Source organism: Rousettus aegyptiacus, unplaced genomic scaffold (genome assembly GCF_014176215.1).
Source record: "Rousettus aegyptiacus isolate mRouAeg1 unplaced genomic scaffold, mRouAeg1.p scaffold_m13_p_2, whole genome shotgun sequence".
Lineage (NCBI taxonomy): Eukaryota > Metazoa > Chordata > Mammalia > Chiroptera > Pteropodidae > Rousettus > Rousettus aegyptiacus.
The window spans coordinates 27,171,822-27,189,922 of record NW_023416295.1 but is presented as its reverse complement, the minus strand read 5'-3'; the positions used below and the strand labels follow the sequence as shown (position 1 = coordinate 27,189,922).

Here is an 18,101-nt window from a genome sequence, read left to right as displayed (position 1 = left end):
CTGTCATTGACACCTCCTAAGGTACACTCTGTCAGCCCCCAAACAGCAGGCATTTCTCAAGGGTAGCTAAGACACTGGGTACTCATAGTCAAACAGCCCAGAACCTGAGGCAATATCAAAAGCAGGCCCAAGAAAGGATTTGGATAGACATTTCTCCAAAGAAGTTCTATGAATAACTTATAAGCACATGAAGAGATGTTCATCATCATTAGTCACTAGGGAAATGCAAATCAAAACCCAAAATACCACTTCATCTCCACCAGAACAGCTATAATCAAAAGGATAGACAATAACAAGTGTTGGCAAAGATGTAGAGAAATTAGAACCTTCATACATTGCTAGTGGACATGAAAAATGGCACAGTCGCTTTAGAAAATAGCATGGCAGTTTCTCAGGCTGTTAAAAATAGAGTGACCATATAACCCATATAACCTAGTTTCACAACTAGGTATCCATCTACCCAAGAGAAATGAAAACTTATGTCCACACAAAAACTTATACACAAGTGTTCATAACACCATTGTTCATAATAGCCAAAGTGAAAACAACACAAATGTCCATCAACTAATGAATGGATTGAAAAAAAAGTGATATCTATACAATGGGATATTTCCAGCCATAGAAAAGGGTGAAGTATAGATACGTGCTACAACAATGTGAAAACATAATGCTAAGTGAAAGAAGCCGGCCAAAAAGACGACATATCATATTATTATACTCATATGAAAGGTTCAAAACAGGAAAATCTGTGGAGACAGAAAGCAGATTAGTAGTTTCCTAGTGCTGAGGTGTTAAGGGGGAGTTAAGATTGGGGGAAATAAGAAATGATTGCTTAATAGATATAAGGTTTCTCTGGGGATGCTTAAAATTAGACTATGATGATGCTTGCACAGTTCTGTAAATGTTACATTTGTTGAATTACTGAATTTCTTTTACTAGGCAAAGGGGAAGTACATGAGAGAGGAAATAAACTATTAATTGCACTTACGTAGCTTTGGGAACTTACCTCTTGCAGGAATTTGTGGCTGCAGCACTAAACGTCCCAAGGAATAGAATCGCCTGCCATATGAAAAGAGCTGGAGGAGCATTTGGAGGGAAACTGACCAAGCCCGCTCTGCTAGGAGCTATCTGTGCTGTGGCCGCCAATAAGTAAGAGTTGCAGTGACAGCTATTAATGTCAGAAGTCCTAACAGTGCATATGCCACCGACGCTCTTCTAGCCCTGCATCCCAGCTTTCATTCCGCTGGTCTTAACTTTCATTTGCCAAGGATGTGGTTAGCATGTGGGTGAAGGAACGCTGGACCTGGAGCCAGAGGACCTGTGTTCAAGTCCTGCTCTGCCCACTTACTTACAAGGTCACCTTAAGCAAGTCACCTCAGTTTCCTTACCCATGAAGTGGGAAAAGTAATATCTACCTGTTTCACAAGATACCTGTGTGGTATAAATGTAATCACTGTAAATTTTAACTTATTGCACAGACATAACTACATATTACTGTTTCGTAAACTGCATCAACTTTCACTCTTTAAAATGTTTGTTTTAAATTGTTAAAATAAATCCAACTGAGATGGCTGAGTGGAGGGAGGGTCAAATCCCCAACCTTACAAGGGAAACTTTTTGTCATGAAACACGCCAGGGTCTGCTGCTGCCTGGGACTGTTCACTTAGCCTCTGCATCATCTGGAGGGAATAACCAGACACAAGAATAGCTATGACTTTTGTGAACTTTGTACATACCAAAGTTCATTAAGAACATTCAGGACAAACTTAACTTATTCCAGCCTATAGCTACAAAAAGAAAACCTGTAACCATTTTAACTCATTGGCACTTTCTAACAATAGAAAGGACTATCCTATAACTACAGGTGTGCAGGTACCAGGAGCATCCCCTCCGCAGCCAGAGTCCTTGATGGGCACTTTATGAAAGAGGAGTCAATGCAAGGGAGGATTGAGCTCGACAGAACATCAGTTTTCAACACTTTCGGCCTCAACTTTTCCCTTATGGCAAATATTTAATGCCCGCTTTAATAGCCAAAGTGAAATTCATAATAATATAACCTGTTTATACATATAATTACAAAATACCTATACAATGCCTTAATGTAATATTTAAAAGCAATGAAAGGAAGGTAACATAACGAAATAGTTGTATTTCAATATCTAAATTTTCAGACATGACTAAACCAGAATGATAATAGCAATAGGGGTGTTGTTGTTTTACATTTTAATGTTTCCACAAACCTCTAAGATGTCGTTTAAGGTATGTTACTACCCCCATTGAAAACCACTGAGCTAGATTATCTCCAGCCCCCTTTTCCCATCTCTATGTTTCCACAACTTTTTACAAAGCATGCAGCATATTAATAGAGTCATTTCCTATAGGACTGGCCGCCCAATCCGATTTATTCTAGAGCGTGGTGATGACATGCTGATAACTGCTGGCCGCCACCCACTCCTCGGAAAATACAAAGTGAGTGAGAGCAAAAATTTCAAGAAACTACTTACGACATTGTCCAGCGATAACCAACCAATAATGAAGACAATTAGTAAATTTTATACAAATTGAAAGGGATATTTAGATACTACCTAAAACTAATCAGAACTTCATATTGAGATCATGATCAACTTGGGCCCCATACTCATTGTTCCTCTGGTCACTGTCACATCAAATCATGTGCAAAAACTAGGTATAGATTGACAATCGTGATCAAATGTATCTATGTCCAGCATGGTCTGGTTGTAAAGGACTATTGAGAGAATGATTTTCCTTGTTATATCGCTTTGCAGGTTGGATTTATGAACAATGGTGTGATCAAAGCTGCTGATGTTGAATATTATATTAATGGCGGATGCACTGTTGATGAATCTCAGATGGTAAATGAGAAGTATGCCTTTCCTGTAGATTACCAGTTGAGCTCCATGTATAACTTTATTTGCATGAATATTTGTTTTACAAATTAGATAAATTCCGTGAAAGGTTCAAGTTAGCAATAAAATGCGAATAAGTGGTTTTGAATATTTGATAGATGTGATGTTTTGTTTTGTTTTGTTTTGTTTTAACTCAGGTGCTAGAGTTCATTGTGCTGAAATCTGAAAATGCATATTATATTCCTAATTTCCGGTGCCGGGGTAAGGCTTGCAAAACAAATTTGCCATCCAACACTGCCTTTCGAGGATTTGGCTTTCCCCAGGTTACAGTGGTAGTTGAAGCTTATGTAGCTGCTGTAGCAACTCAATGTGACTTACTACCTGAAGAGGTGAGTAATCAGTCAGAATCACTTAACAAAACTCTGACATAATTGGTTCAAATGTATATTGAGCATCTACATATAGCATTATGTCAGCTTCTAAGTAGATTCAAAGAAATAAAATATATTATCTATGTATCAGTTAGCTTTTGCTGTGTAAGAAGTCAATCATACAACTTAGTGAATTGAAACAACAAACAGTATTTCTTCTGATTCTGTGGGTCATCTGCTGGGTAGCTCTTCTGGTCTGGGTCAGCTTAACTGGATTTTTATGGTCTAAGACAGCTTCATTTCCATGTATGGTGATCATTGGCTGGTTAGTCTAAGGGATGTCTCAGCTGGGAAAGCTCATCTCTGCTCCATAGGGTCTCTCATCCTCCAGTGAACTAGCCCAGAGTAGTTCTCATGGTGATTCAGAGAGTTTCCAGGAGTAGCAAGAACGTGGCAATATACAATTATCTTTCAAGTCTTTGCGCGCATTACATATGTGTTATCCCACTGGCCAAAGCAAGTCACGTGGCCAATCCTAGAGTTGGTATGCAACCGCCGGGCATGAATAGGGAAAGTGGCATTATTATAGTCATTTATGCAAACATTCTACCACAGTTCAGATTTTGAGGAGCTAATGTAAGATCAGTTAAGATAAAGAAACATTGTATAGAAGTAGAAGAATTTTGAATCAAAGAATTTTGTCTCACCACTAACAAAACTTGTCACAGGGCTCGTAATAGAACCTCCTATTTCTCAGGTTTATTGTAAAGTTAATTGAGATCATATAGATAGTCTACAGCCTGGAGCATATGAAGTGCTAAACAGTAGTTTCTATTGTTATTATGATTATTGTTATTATCATTATGTTTGTATATTTACTTTGTACTTACATATTTATAGCTATTTAAATAATTGTTTCTTTTTTTAGAAAACCTGTTCATATCAGGTATATAACAAAAAAAAAATGCATGTTCGCATATGGAATAAGCATATATCCTTGAAATCCTTTTTTTATTTTCTTGTCTTTCAGGTTAAAGAAATAAACATGTATAAGAGAATTAGCAAAACAGCCTATAATCAGACATTTAATCCAGAGCCCTTACGAAGATGCTGGAAAGAATGTCTAGAGAAATCTTCATTCCATGCTAGGAAACTGGATGCCGAGGAATATAACAAAAAGAATTACTGGAAGAAGAGGGGGCTGGCCGTGGTCCCCATAAAATATTCCATTGCGGTCCCCGTAGGCCACTTGAGTCAGGTAAGTTTGGGAGACATGTCATCCCACCAAAAGCCCTTCTGTACATGACTAGCTATCTGAAAATAGTAATCGTGAGTGACTAGTGTTGGTCCCCTCTCAGGAGAAAGAAGAAACTGGGAAGTTTCTCTATAGCAGAAAACAAAGTGAGCTCAGGTAAACACTGAGGACCATGGATATCAGGGAAGATACAGCACTAGGGACCTCAGAAAGCAATCGACTAATAAAGTCCAGCTCAGGGGAGGGCCCCAAACATGAGTGCTGAGGTATGGGATCAAATTGCGAGTCCATAAAAGAATTGGGAAGAACAAGAGGTCCCCTTTCTTGCTTTCCTAATTTCTTAGCGACAGCAGTAGGGTTATTTGGGACAAAACTTTCAAAAACACATGAAAATAGACAGAGCATGCCCATTCACACAAAAAGCTGGAGTTACCATTTAGGCTCCATGACTACTGTGCCTTCTTTTTAGTTTCATCTTAAACAGTTTTTTGTGGGGGTCCGTTTCTGATTCTGTCTTATTTTTTGCTTCAATCCTCATCAACCTCTGAAATGTCTTGGAAAGCAAACCCGTGCAAAGGAAAGAATACAGGCCCCCTCACGATGTGGAGGAGGGTTGTCCAAGCTGTCTCTTACCAAAATTACATTGTATTTGTTCCTTTCCTCAGAGTCCACTGACAAGGTAGAAAGCAAACTGAGCGGGGAAGGGAAGGCCACAAATGCTACAGGCCTGGAGCAGATGTTCAGTCTTTCCCTCAAGGAATATTTCTCAAGCCAGATAACGAACATCCCCTTTAAAGGGAAAAATTCTGTGGACTCTCAATGGTTCCTTAAACTATTTATTTTGATTATTTAATTGTATATCACCACAAAACAAAGAATAAGCTTATTATAGCTCTTATGCCTTTATAAAACACAAATGAATTTAGAAATTAAATAAAAGTAGTAAATAAATCCAATAATATTCAAAATAGTAACATTAACTTAACGTGGTAAATCATGTTGCTTTTCCAAAACTAAATCCTCACTCACAAAATGGTGGTGGTTCTGGCTGCTACTAAATGTCTAGGTAGGGTGTGATGACTCAGTGACCTACATTTTGTCTCTAATATGCCCATTAATTAAAGTAGTCCTACCTGGTGTTTATACAATCATCAACATAAAATCTAACGTGGGTTCTGAGAGCATGTGGCAATACCCACTGATACATGGTCACCCATTACTCTTGTTAGGTTGTCATGAGGTGAAAACACAAAGTTTAAAAGTTCCTGTAGTGACTACAGTGCAGATCCAGGAGACCGGCAAAGCTAAATTAGTTGATACTTTGAATGAATGCATGTTAGCAGGGGCACAGACTTCAATATGGGGATAGAAGTCTCAAGAAGGTAGATGCAGGATGCTGGGCCACATGAGTGAGCATATGATGGGGATTGTTCTAAGGAAAAATCCTAATGACTCACAGAACCACCTGACGTAGTCCAGCCTCCTTCCTCACTCCCTCCTGCATCTGGTTCCTGGACACACATGCCTAACCCCAGAAAGGGACAACAGCCATTAGTTTGAAAGAGATAGTACAGCATGGAAGAATGCTGGGCTCAAGTCAGGAGTTGTGGGTTCCATGGCTAACTTTACCACAAACTAGGCACCAGGTTTGGCCAAGCCTCTTCCTTTCTAGGCTTCTATTCTCTCATGTGCAAAGTGAATAATTTGGACTAAATCAATGGATCCCAAACTTGGCCAATCATCAAAAACACCTGGGAGCATTTTTTAAAAAATGGGTATTTAGGCCTACCTCCAACCTTCTACTGAATTGGAATTCCCAGGTTGCAACCATACCCTCTCCCACCGTGACTCTGAAGGTCGGAGGCATTTGGAAACTATCAGAACATCTTGAGGTCTTCCAGCTCCTCTGGTATCTAGTGGAAGCTATGCCTGGAAATTTACTCATTAAGTTCCCATTTACTTTAAAATTAATTTTTTTTTATGTGCAAAGAAGAAAGAATACTGAAATATCGTTCAGGTTGGGGCTTTGGAGAGGCAGCTTCCAAGGAAACCACAGGAGGCCTCCAGTAGGCAGGAGACAGTGGGAGTAGAGATGAGCCACCATTCATCTACCTACAGTGGCAGTTTCCAGGTCTCAGGGATTGTTAAAAAGGGTTGTCTATAGCCACCAATAATAGCTTTCTTCTCCAATATAAACAAAGAGAGTTTGGCTCAATGGAGTAAACCGTTCATCTGACATCCTCTGTTAAACTCGCAACAACGTTTGGCTGCATCGGTTTCTAAACTGGTAGTTTAATTAATCCCCCTGTCCCCAGGCTGCTGCTCTTGTTCACATCTATCTCGATGGCTCTGTCTTTGTGACTCATGGTGGTTGCGAACTGGGACAAGGGCTCTACACCAAAATGATTCAGGTGAGATGAGTATTCATTTTCTCCTCTGACTATAGCACCAGACAGTCAGTTTAACAGCCTATTTCTTGCTGAACAGGAGAAATGCCTTCACACTAAATGCAACGGTCAGTTATAAGACTCATTCTGATATCAGAAACACAAGAATGCAGGTGCTGATGGAAGCAGATGCTTGAAAGGAGAAAATATGTTACATTATTCTTCCTGCATATTAAAAAACCAAGTCCTTAGGTTTTCTAAAAATGTGATTCCAGTCTTCAAAGATGAAATATTTTTCAGCTTTATGACAACTACTCAAAGCAGTTCATTAGAAATGAACATGTTTAATAGGATGAGAAATTATGTTTTTAGAATTCACAATCCACTTAGAAACTCCACCTGACAGGCCATTATCTGTGCTAATTCAAAGTCTTTCGAATACTCTTGAAAGAGCAAGAGATTATTTGAAATAGGAAATTTTCTCTTCTTTTTTAAATATTAAATAAGAATTCATTGAATATGAATTTTGAATAAAAAATGTGGCTATTTGGGAGCAAAGTTTTTCTATCAATGAGAAATAAAAAGAAGATATTTTCTTTAAAGAAATAATGTTACTTAATAGTGTGTTTGGAATTAGGAAATCACAAAAATTCATAGGGCCTTCCCTGAACAGATCTTGCTTCTTTACAACAAAATCTTTATGCCTGTAAAATGTCCCAGGAAGGAAACATAATCTGCTAAATGTCTATAAACCGTAAGGAGATGATGAAGGTGAAACATTAAGATTGGGACCTCAACGTTGCCCGTAAGTGTCATACTAAACTAGATGTCCCAGAGTAACTATACTGCCACATGGCTTCTATGTAATCGGTATAAAAGAAAGCACAAGAAGATTCTTTGATAGGCTACGTGTCTCTGAAAGGCAGCATATCTTTTACAGTGCCATTTAAACTTTTCAAATCCATAATCTACATGTAAGACCCAAGATGCTATCTTAAATGTCTATTCCTATAGGATAGCCAGGTTTTATACTTGGTTTGAAAAAGAACTTAAAGATTTTCAATTTGGGATGAAAGGAGACTTAGAGTCAATGAAATAAATAATTTTTTCTTCTGCTTCTGGCAGGTGGCGAGTCGAGAACTGAACATCCCCTTATCGTACATTCACCTGCCTGAAACCAGCACAATCACAGTGCCCAATACCGTCAGGACGGCGGGGTCTATGGGGACAGACATCAACGGGAGGGCCGTGCAGGTGACTTTTCTTTTATTTCTCAGTAACCTAATGACAATGCTGGAAGGATACTTGTCCCACCACTTCTTTAATGGAAGCCGAAACTTTTATGGAGGCCAAGAGCGGTCAGGCGGCTAGTTCTAGGTCGCTCAGCTGCCACTGGCAGAGCCAAGATTCCAAGTGGTTGGCGCTCCCTCCGTGGCCTTCTTCTTCCCTCCCCTTAAATACCGTGTACTCATAATTTTTCTAATCATTCTAAGATAATGAAAAATCTGTTGGTCACTTTTATTTGCAGAAAACTTCTCGTTTCAATAATTAAAATGCCCTGTCTAAAATTCCAAAATGTACTTCAGCCCGCACTGTCTCTGCTTCTTCCCTGCAGGTAGAAAGCAGGTGAGGGTGGCCTCTCTCCATTTCCCTCCCCGCACTTTCTCCCTCCCCCCGCCCAGCTTCCTAGCCTACATGTAATTAATAAATAACGAATCGTTAAATAATAATAAAGAAAGAAGAATAGAAAATGAAACGTAATGGCGGATGTCATGAATCAAAACGAAGGCAGTTACGGAAAGGGAAAGTGCAGGGGCTGGGGCCGCTATCTTAGGCAGCAGGGAAGCCAGGCCAGGCCCTGACTGGTGATCCTTGAGCCTGGTCCTGAAGGCGGCAAAGACGAAAAGCAAGTCGGTCCTCGGGAGCAGAGGGAGCTTACTTACCATGCTTGAGGAGCTGTAAGGATGTGAGGGCGGCTGGAGCACAGGAAGCAAAGGGGGGTGAAGTGGGAAAAGAGGAAGGACAGAGAGCCGGGGGTGAGATTGGGGCGTAAGTGCTCATTGTTGAAGATGGTTGAAGGGCAGAAGGGGGAATGTTGTACTTTTCTCTCTACTTTTGTGTATTTTGAAATTTTCTATAGTGCGAAGGAAACCAGAAAAGTTAGGATCTGGCATTTGGACCTTCAATAGGGAGAGGAGATACTCCCAAGGAATATAAAGTGAGAAAATTCTCCACACAAAGAAAGGAGTTCAGGATGTCACAAAAGAATGACACATGTTCTCTGCGATACCTCACTCTCTTAACTGGGAAACTTATCTTAGAGCATCAGATTGCTGAGTGTAGAGTTATGCACGGGAGTATGTGGTCAGGGCACGATAAGGGGAAGAACATCCAATATTTAGACAGATGGGAACTGTGCGACTTGGGTTTGCCTTCGATGTGGCACTCTTTTGGAGGCATCCGTTTGGAATGAGGTCCATGATCGAAAACCGAAAGAACCAGATTTATGAATATAGGTATCTCCCCCTATACATGAGAAGCCAGAGACCATACTTCAAAGAGAGGATGATAGAACAGAAGGAACAGAAACCAAGAGAGGAAATGAGAAGAATAAGGGCACACGTGAACAGATTTGTATTCGAAATAAGAGAAGCAGCCAAGCGGGGGTCCACTGACGCTCCGGAATTGCCTGGTACAATGATCTCAGGGGACCAAGAGTTCACCTCAGTAACTTCTATTTTTATTTCAATTAAAACATGCACATTTTGCATCATCAGAATGACCAATTTATAAGTGGAGTATTGCCATGAGATCTCTTTGCCTGCCTTTGGGACCAAGAAGCTTTCTTTATGCCAAGGCAACGAGAGCAGGACTTTATTGGTAAATGATGTTTTCTTGAAGAACAGATAAGGGCAAAGCATAAAGTGAAAATGAAAATCTAATGGCAATTTAAATAAGAAAACTAGAGAGAAAATTGATCCTTTAATCCGCATACAAAAGGCACACTGAACTCCGAAGGATGTTTTGCGCGTTCCAAGCAACAATTCAGCTTCAGGAAAAATCATCAATCAACTAAATTAATGTTATTTTGAATTCTACTGGTATGTGGATTGGTATGCACACTCTGTCATTTTGTTTTTGCTTTATCGTCACAAAAGAGCTATAACTCTAAGGAGACTCTACCTAGCTTTATGTTAGCATATATTTAAACGACATTATAATAAAAATAATTTTAACACTACAGGATCCACAAGACTATTTGCTTCTTTCAAAGGGGTCTCCATACATTCCTCAAGTTCAAAAAACCTGCCTAGAGAACTAGGAAGCAGGGTCACAAGCTAACAGTTTGCACTTGAATTGATTTAAATATTTAACATTTTGCTATATTCTGCAGCTTTCATTTCAAATATTTATATCATTTTCTATGTCATTTCAAATATTTACTTTTAGAACGCCTGCCGAATTCTTATGGCCCGTCTTCAACCAATCATCAGGAAAAACCCTAAGGGAAAATGGGAGGACTGGGTGAGTGTTCTTCTTATTATCTCTGCCAGAGTAAGGCAAACACATCTATATGGGTACAAGTTGAATTGTTTGGGGGGAAAGCAAGGTAAAAATATATACACACATACATACACACATACACACATATATATGTGTATATTTCATATATGTACACACCTACCTGTGTACATACCTATGTACATGAATATGGCCTAGATCTTTCCTTAATTTAAAAAGCTGAAAAGGGTGAAATAATAATAAACTTAAAATACTGTGCAACTTCAAAAAATAGAGGGTCCTAGAGCACACCTTTAAGCACCATCCTTGAAAAGCATGAACTGTGTCTTGTACAAGGCCTAAGTCTCACTCCAGATAAATGTGGGTGTAGAGCTTGGTGCAAACAAGAGGAGGCAAGCCCAGCATGGAATTTTTCATTATTTTCCCTAAACTTATATTTCTTCGTAACCAATCATTTCTTCCAGATTTCAAAAGCCTACGCAGAATCTATCAGCCTGTCAACTACTGGATATTTCGGGTAAAGAACGTGTTTACTTTGGTTTAGATTACACTTGGGCAGGGAGGTTGTGTGCTCATCAATCTGAACAGATACCTGGAGAGAACTGGAGTGCTACTGTGCAAGGTGTTAACTCTTCAGTCATGGGTTAGGGAAGAGATCTGGGAGAGGGCCACGGACTCCTTAGGGCCACAACTGTTTACCAACCAGTAGAGACACACACTCTGAACCATCCCAGTAACTGTGTGCAGAAGGATAGGCCTCAGACACCAGGGGACCTACTCCCGTGTCTGCAATGGTCCCGTCGCATCTCTGATCACCGCAGGCCCCCTCGCAGGAGAAGGAGAGAGGCCTTCGGCCGTGGGGTAGGAGCTCTGTTCATCTCCAGGAGCCAATCATACCACCGGTGGCGAAAGTGCCTTTTTTTTCAGTCCTGATTTCTCTTCTCAGAGGCTACCATACGCATATGGACTGGAAAAAGGAGGAAGGGGAGCCTTTTCCGTATTATGTTTACGGAGTGTCCTGTTCCGAGGTCGAAATCGACTGTCTGACTGGGGCTCACAAGGTAAAGAGTAATACTGGCGTCCAGCACCTTCATAGTGTGACCACAAACACTGATGTGTTTTCCATGTCATAAATAATAATCGACCTGATCCTGCCAGTGGAAGAACAGGGTCAAGTACAAAACTGCAGTAAAGACTTGTTTTGAGTAAATATTTTCTATTATATATCTTCCCTCGGCGCAGCTCCTCAGGACTGATATCTTCATGGATGCAGCTTTCAGCATTAACCCAGCTGTGGACATTGGGCAGGTGCGTGATGCCAGGCTGCCCCACGGGAGCCTTGGTCATTTCCATTCAGAATAGTATCTCATAGACTTCTCCAAATTTTATTTATACCTGGCATAAGTACTCTGCATATTTATCATATATTACACACACAGAAAAAAAAATAGATAAAAAGTTGAAAGAAAATTCAAGAAAAAGTAAACAGTTGTTATCTTTTCATGGTAGGAATGTATGTGATTTATCCTGCTTTGTAATTCCCCACGCCTTCTAATTTTAATTCAATGAACATTAATTAATGTTTATAATTAGGGTATATTATATAAATACATAAAAACAAAGTTGCATTAGTTTTCATATTAATATTGAATTTAGATAGAATGAACAATTTAGAGAAATATAAAGGGAAAAGAAATGCTTTAACACAATTTTCCCCTCATGCTGAATTTCTAATTTTTATCTCGCAAATACATAAAATTAATGCATTCAAAGTCTTTTTAGACTTTAAGTTACAACCTTTCCAGCTGTTGGTGTAGCTTTGCTCTTTCCTTCCTGGCTTCGTTCCTCAAAGGAGCGCCAACAGATCAGCCACATTGGCTTGTCCCAACCTCGCCACCCAGCTCCCAGGTGAAGCAAGGCAGCTAGTCCGCAATCTAGACCTGAGGTTGAGCATCTTGGCATCAAACCCAACAGACACGTCTACCAACAGCTCCCCACCATCCTAAATCCTAAGGGATCGGTTTACCGAGATTACCCAATGGGCTTTCTAAGGGACAATCTAGTTGGTCCTTCAGTGTCTCTAAAAATGTGGCCCTCGGACTCTGCAACAAAAGCACCTACTTATTGTAAATGTGGAGTCCTCAGCCTACCCAGGCCCAGATTTCGTCACAACTTTGTGAGGCTGGGACTTGTAATCTACACATTTAACCTGCACCTGAAATTCATCTTAGGTCTGTACAGTTTGAGAACCACAGCCAACCTCAGGCCCCACCTCCCCTTCCTGCTCTTATCTCCTCCTGCCAGCTCATTCCTGCCTTTTTATTCCTTAAGCAAAGGCACAAAGACAGAGGTTGAGATCTGAAAAACCCTGCTTTTTCCCATTAGAAAAGGAGAGAAAACCAGAAGTGTGTTAGGCCAAAACTCTTGGACTTCCATCCTTTCTTCTAGGGACAAGCATTTGGAAAATATCCAGATTTAGCATTTGAATTTGTTTACTTTATTTAGTAATTTTACAATTCAATAAAATTCAAACCGTAACTTTCCTTCAATTTTTTAAACTCAAAGCAGACACTCCCTTTAAATAGGACCTTAAACCTTTTCCTAAAGGCATAATAGTTTGTAAACAGAACTCAACATGACTTTTAATAAAATATATATATATACTTTAATAAGAATATTTAATTTAATAGAAATATTTCTTCCAACGCAACTTGATTAACATTGATCTACTCTCCATGATAACTTAAAAAGGGAAGTAAAGAAATTCAGATACTATAATAAATAGTGTTTTGGTTCTATTTATTCCAGTTCATGTTCCTTTAATATTAGCTTCCTTTTCATCTAATTCAGCAGACATTTATTGAGAATCTACATATCAGGCACCATGCTAAGAACACAACACAAGAAGACCAGGCCTCAGAATACTTATAGACCAGTGAGACAGAGTGAAGCAAGAGCAAAAGTGAGAGAGGCAAACAAGGAAAAGCCCTCTGAGTGCCAGCCTGCTGGGGGAAGGGGTTCTACTGCAGTGAGCCTGGAGGAAGTGTTCCCTAAATCCACCCCGGGAGTGGTGGGAGGATCCAGAAGGCTCCAAAGAGGAAGTGAGTCTTCGGCTGAAACTTGGGGCATAAATAGGAATTTGCCAGAGAGACAAACCGGGGTGGGGAGCAGTGAAGAGTCAGGAGAAACTGACTTCTCAAAGTCTTGAGGGTCAGAAGGAATCTGGTAGGCTTGGAGAATTACCCAGAATTTGACAAGTGTTAGGTCTCTGGAATGAGGGGTACCTGGGCAAGAAGAGCTAGGAAAGAGGCCAAGCAAGATGGCAGACACTAGATTCTGAAGGAGTCTTTATAAAGTCCACCGCAGTGCTTTCAAGAATGACTTACTATGGTTCAGAACTCCATTTTCAGTCACATTGGAATATTGATTCAACCAATGTTATATGCTTATAAACTGGAAAATTTTGCCTGTAGATTGAAGGAGCATTTATCCAAGGCATGGGACTCTATACCATAGAAGAACTGAAATACTCTCCAGAAGGTGTACTTTATTCTCGGAGTCCAGATGACTATAAAATCCCCACTGTCACTGAAATACCAGAAGAGTTATATGTCACTTTGGTGTACTCCCGAAATCCCATAGCCATCTACTCATCCAAGGTAAGAACTCGACACCTCTCTATTAATCTGCTAGGGCTGCCATAACAAAATGCCAGACTGGATGGCTTAAACCACAGAGATATATTTTCTCACAGTTCTGAAGGCTGGAAGTCCAAGATCAAGGTTTGATTTCTTCTGAGGCCTCTCTTTGCCTTACAGGTGGCCACCTTCTCATTGTCCTCACATGATCATCTTTCTGTGTGTGCACATGTGCACATGGCTGATGTCACTTTCTGTGTCCTGATTGCCTTTTCTTATAAGCACACCATAAAGACCTCATTTTAACTTAATCACTTCTCTAAAGACTTTATCCCCAAATACAGTCACAGACTAAAGTACGAGGGGTTAGAACTTCAACATATGAATTGAAGGCAGGGCACAGCTCAGCCCATAACAAACTACTCCTTCAAAAAATAATGCAGCAGTCCCCTGAAGGTGCCTACTCCTTGGAATTGCAGATCCCAACAGGAGACGGGAAGAGAAAAAGCAAACTACTGGCAGAGTGGTACTCACTAACTTCTGAAGCCTAGGTAGAGTCTTCACTCTTTAGAGAGATCATGAAACAAATTTAAATCAAATTAAGAAGAATCAAGGAGGGCCCATCATCTTGGTTCATTAGGCTAAGTGCCACCACGAGATAAAATTGAAGTCATAGGCAAATTTCATGAGCCCAGAACCTTTTCTGCGCCCTTCCCACATGTCTTCCAGACTCGATTCCTTCTTGCTTACACTGCCTCTCCCCACACCCTCTCCAAGTCAGAATGAGCTTTCAAACAAGTTTCTCACTGATGATTGATCTGCCCTGAAGTGTTAATAGCCACTTGTACAAGAGGGGGTTGACCCATGCTCCCTGGGGCCTGTGGGGTCTAACTGGCAAAGCTTCTTAAACACAAGTGCACGAAAACCACAACTTCTTCAACTTAAGTGTTATTCTAAACCTACATTTGGCCAGACAAATGGCAACATTAACCTCATGTTTCTAGGGAATTCCCTCTTTCTTAGGAGTAGGTCAAAGTTGGGAGGAAGGTAAGACTTCCTATATGTATGGCCTCTATCTCCACTCCGGCACCAGACTTTGGCGGGGGACATCTCTAAAGGCTGTCCTGAAACGACCCTGCATCTTGGAGTCTAGCCACCTCCCTGCCAGTTCTACTTCGAATAGGGCACAAGCCCTCCCTCCTCACCTCAGAGGAAACCCCTCCTTTCACCAGCTTCACCTCTTCCTCAGCATTTGCTTCCAAGTAAAAACCACGGCCAGAAATAGTCTTTAACTGCTTTGGGCTCTTTGTCCCATATCTCTTCTAAAGCCTCAGACACAAACCTAGGACCAGACTACTTTGAAGGAAGAAAGAAGAAAAATCAGTACAAAAAGCATTGGTGAATTATTAAAAATATAATGCCCCCACACTATTAACTCGAAAGCATCCGACACGTACCAGTGAAGTTAGCACGTACGAAAACTTCAACAGTCCACTCCCCACAGGCAACTGCCTCACTGTCTTTCAGCTCAACTACAATAATTGTGGTTGTTGTGTTGTGTTGTGTTGTGGTTTTGTGTGAAACACACATGGCCTGGCACATAAGTGGAAGAACCCAAGAGGGGCACCGAGGGCTTTGGTCTTCTTGACCTAGGTGGGGGAGCAGGAGATTTTCGCTGCACTGCTGTCCTGATGACCTGGGGCATTTTCATGAGCCACTCTGAGGAAGACCCGACACATAAACGGCTCTGGGGGGAATCAATTTGGGCAATTCAGATGTACTCCATTCTGAGGGGTTATAAAGCCAGAAAAGGTGAGAGTGTGCGTGTATGTGTCTGAGTGTGCCAGCGCACATGTGTGTAATGAACATGCTTTAGTCCTGAAAGAACCGTGCATTTCTGATGGCCTTTTGCCCTCCTCCTCAGGGACTGGGTGAGGCTGGAATGTCCTTGGGATCCTCCGTGTTTTTTGCCATAAATGATGCAGTGAGTGCGGCCCGAAGAGAGAGGGGATTGACCAAGACCTTCACCCTGAATAGCCCGGCAACTCCTGAAGAGATTAGGATGACTTGCGCGGATCGTTTTACTGATATGGTAAGGCTGGTACAGAGAGGCTCCTTTTGCAATCTCCGCTTACATGGACTTTCAGGTTCTTAGTATGAATTTGATAACCATGCCAAAATCACAGGGCAGGTTCATCTTTTCCAATGAAAATTCTAATTTTTCCTCCACTTGCTCCTTCCTAGATACTTCAAAGCAAGTTCAAAGCGAGTGAACCTCTTTAAATGATGGTTTGTCTCTGATCCCAGAGAAAAACACACTCGATTGAGTCAGTGCTAATAGCAAATGGATGTGGTAGACTATTTTTTTAAACATTTGGTCAAAAATGCAGTTGATGTGGTATTTTAATTACCTCAGTAACCAAATTAGATTCAATAGATATCTGATCTGGACAATTATTCAGAAAGTATTTGTTAAGAATAAAATAATTAAGAAATAAAAATAATTTAAATGAAAATATCAAGTCGCTGGCACACACTAATGGAACATAGTTTCATTTTTCAGCTCCTAAAAATATATAGAGAACTATCATCAGAGACTACTTCTACATTCAACTGCTTACTACCTACTAGATGAGTCTCTAGTATAAAATTAGATTGTCTTTGCAGTTACAGGGCCTCTGAATACAAGATGCGTCTTATCCCAAACATAAGACGTTTATGAGAATAAAAAGATTTATGACTCAAATATTGAAAAAAATAGAAAATTATATGATTTTGATAAGAATAAAATGAACACTGACTTGTTCTTTTTTTTTTTAAATAATTCTTCTGAATGACAACTTTTTTCATATAGCAGCATTTTATTTATTTTTAAACGAGAAAGAACATTTTCTGAAACAAAACATTTCCGGAGCCCAGGGGAGTCCAATAACGCCATCAGGGACCTAGGTTCTTCCATGCCCCTGCTCCACTCTCTTCAGAGTGTGGCTTTCAGTCTCAAGGGTACAAGACGCCGGCTGTACTTCAGGTGTCATGACTATGTTCCAGGCAAGATAAAAGGACAGAGGCGAAAGGCTAGCTGGGCACACCAGCAGAAGTCAGACTTCTTTTTTCAATGCCTCTGAATTTCAGAGGCTTTTATTTTATTGCAATGATTAAATAGATTTTCTTCTTTGATCCAGTCAATATGTTTTTTGGGGGTTTTATTTTTATTATTTTTCATTTAAGTTGATATTCAATATTTATTAGTTTCAGCTGTACAGCATAGTGGTTAGTCATTTATGTAACTTACAAAGTGATCTCCTTAATAAGTCTAGTACCCACCTGACACTATACGGTGTTATTACAAGATTATCACATATAGTCCTTATGCTGTGCTTTATATCCCTGTGACTATTTCGTTACTGCCAATTTGTACATCTTAATTCCTTCACCTATTTCAGCCATACCCAAACCCCCATCCACCTGGCAACCATCAGTTTGTTCTCTGTACCTATGAGTCTGTTTCTGTCTTGTTTGTTCGATATAACAACACTTCATTAATAACTATCTTTCTTCTTTTGATCTTTTTCAGATTCCCAGAGATGATCCTTCAACATTTACACCTTGGTCCATCCGTGTGTCTTAATTCTGTTTTCCTTAGAAAATGAAAGAGTTCATGAGTCACCTTAAAAATTTCAAACCAGAGCAAAATATAAGTTGACTCTCAATTGTCAAGGGTAATTTTAGCATCTTTTAATTATTCCTTGTAGTTTAGGTCACTGCACGGTTGTTTTAGGAGAAAAATTTTTACCAAAAGGTATAATAAAGAATCAAAATTCTTATTTTCATTTGCATTATCCTGAAGATCTATAGTATCCTGGGGGTCTTATCTTTGTCTATTTGGGATTATGACAAAATGCCATAGACCAGGTGGCTTATGAAAAGCAAACATTTATTCTTCACAATTCTGAAGGCTAGGAAGTCCAAGATCAAGGTGTCAGCAGATTTGGTGTCTGGTGAGCACCTGCTTCCTGATATCTTCTTACTGTGTCCTCATTTGGTAGAAGGGACAAGGGAGC

General features: G+C 40.2%; 1 protein-coding gene across 2 annotated transcripts in view; it reads left to right on the top strand.

Annotated features, from left to right (window-relative positions):
* The window catches only part of LOC107503179 (aldehyde oxidase 4), a 58,822-nt gene extending 41,018 nt beyond the window's left edge, over nt 1-17,804 (top strand). For both annotated transcript variants that reach the window (XM_016131130.2, XM_016131131.2), the window contains 14 exons: nt 1,016-1,149; nt 2,382-2,469; nt 2,787-2,873; nt 3,065-3,256; nt 4,269-4,496; nt 6,809-6,904; nt 8,006-8,134; nt 10,331-10,405; nt 10,867-10,919; nt 11,349-11,463; nt 11,645-11,710; nt 13,876-14,061; nt 15,965-16,132; nt 17,615-17,804. In XM_016131130.2, coding sequence (XP_015986616.2) covers nt 1,016-1,149; nt 2,382-2,469; nt 2,787-2,873; nt 3,065-3,256; nt 4,269-4,496; nt 6,809-6,904; nt 8,006-8,134; nt 10,331-10,405; nt 10,867-10,919; nt 11,349-11,463; nt 11,645-11,710; nt 13,876-14,061; nt 15,965-16,132; nt 17,615-17,668 — 1,671 coding nt within the window. In that variant the 3' untranslated portion in view covers nt 17,669-17,804. The remainder of the gene's footprint in view (nt 1-1,015; nt 1,150-2,381; nt 2,470-2,786; nt 2,874-3,064; nt 3,257-4,268; nt 4,497-6,808; nt 6,905-8,005; nt 8,135-10,330; nt 10,406-10,866; nt 10,920-11,348; nt 11,464-11,644; nt 11,711-13,875; nt 14,062-15,964; nt 16,133-17,614) is intronic.
* The last annotated feature ends 297 nt before the right edge of the window (nt 17,805-18,101 follow it).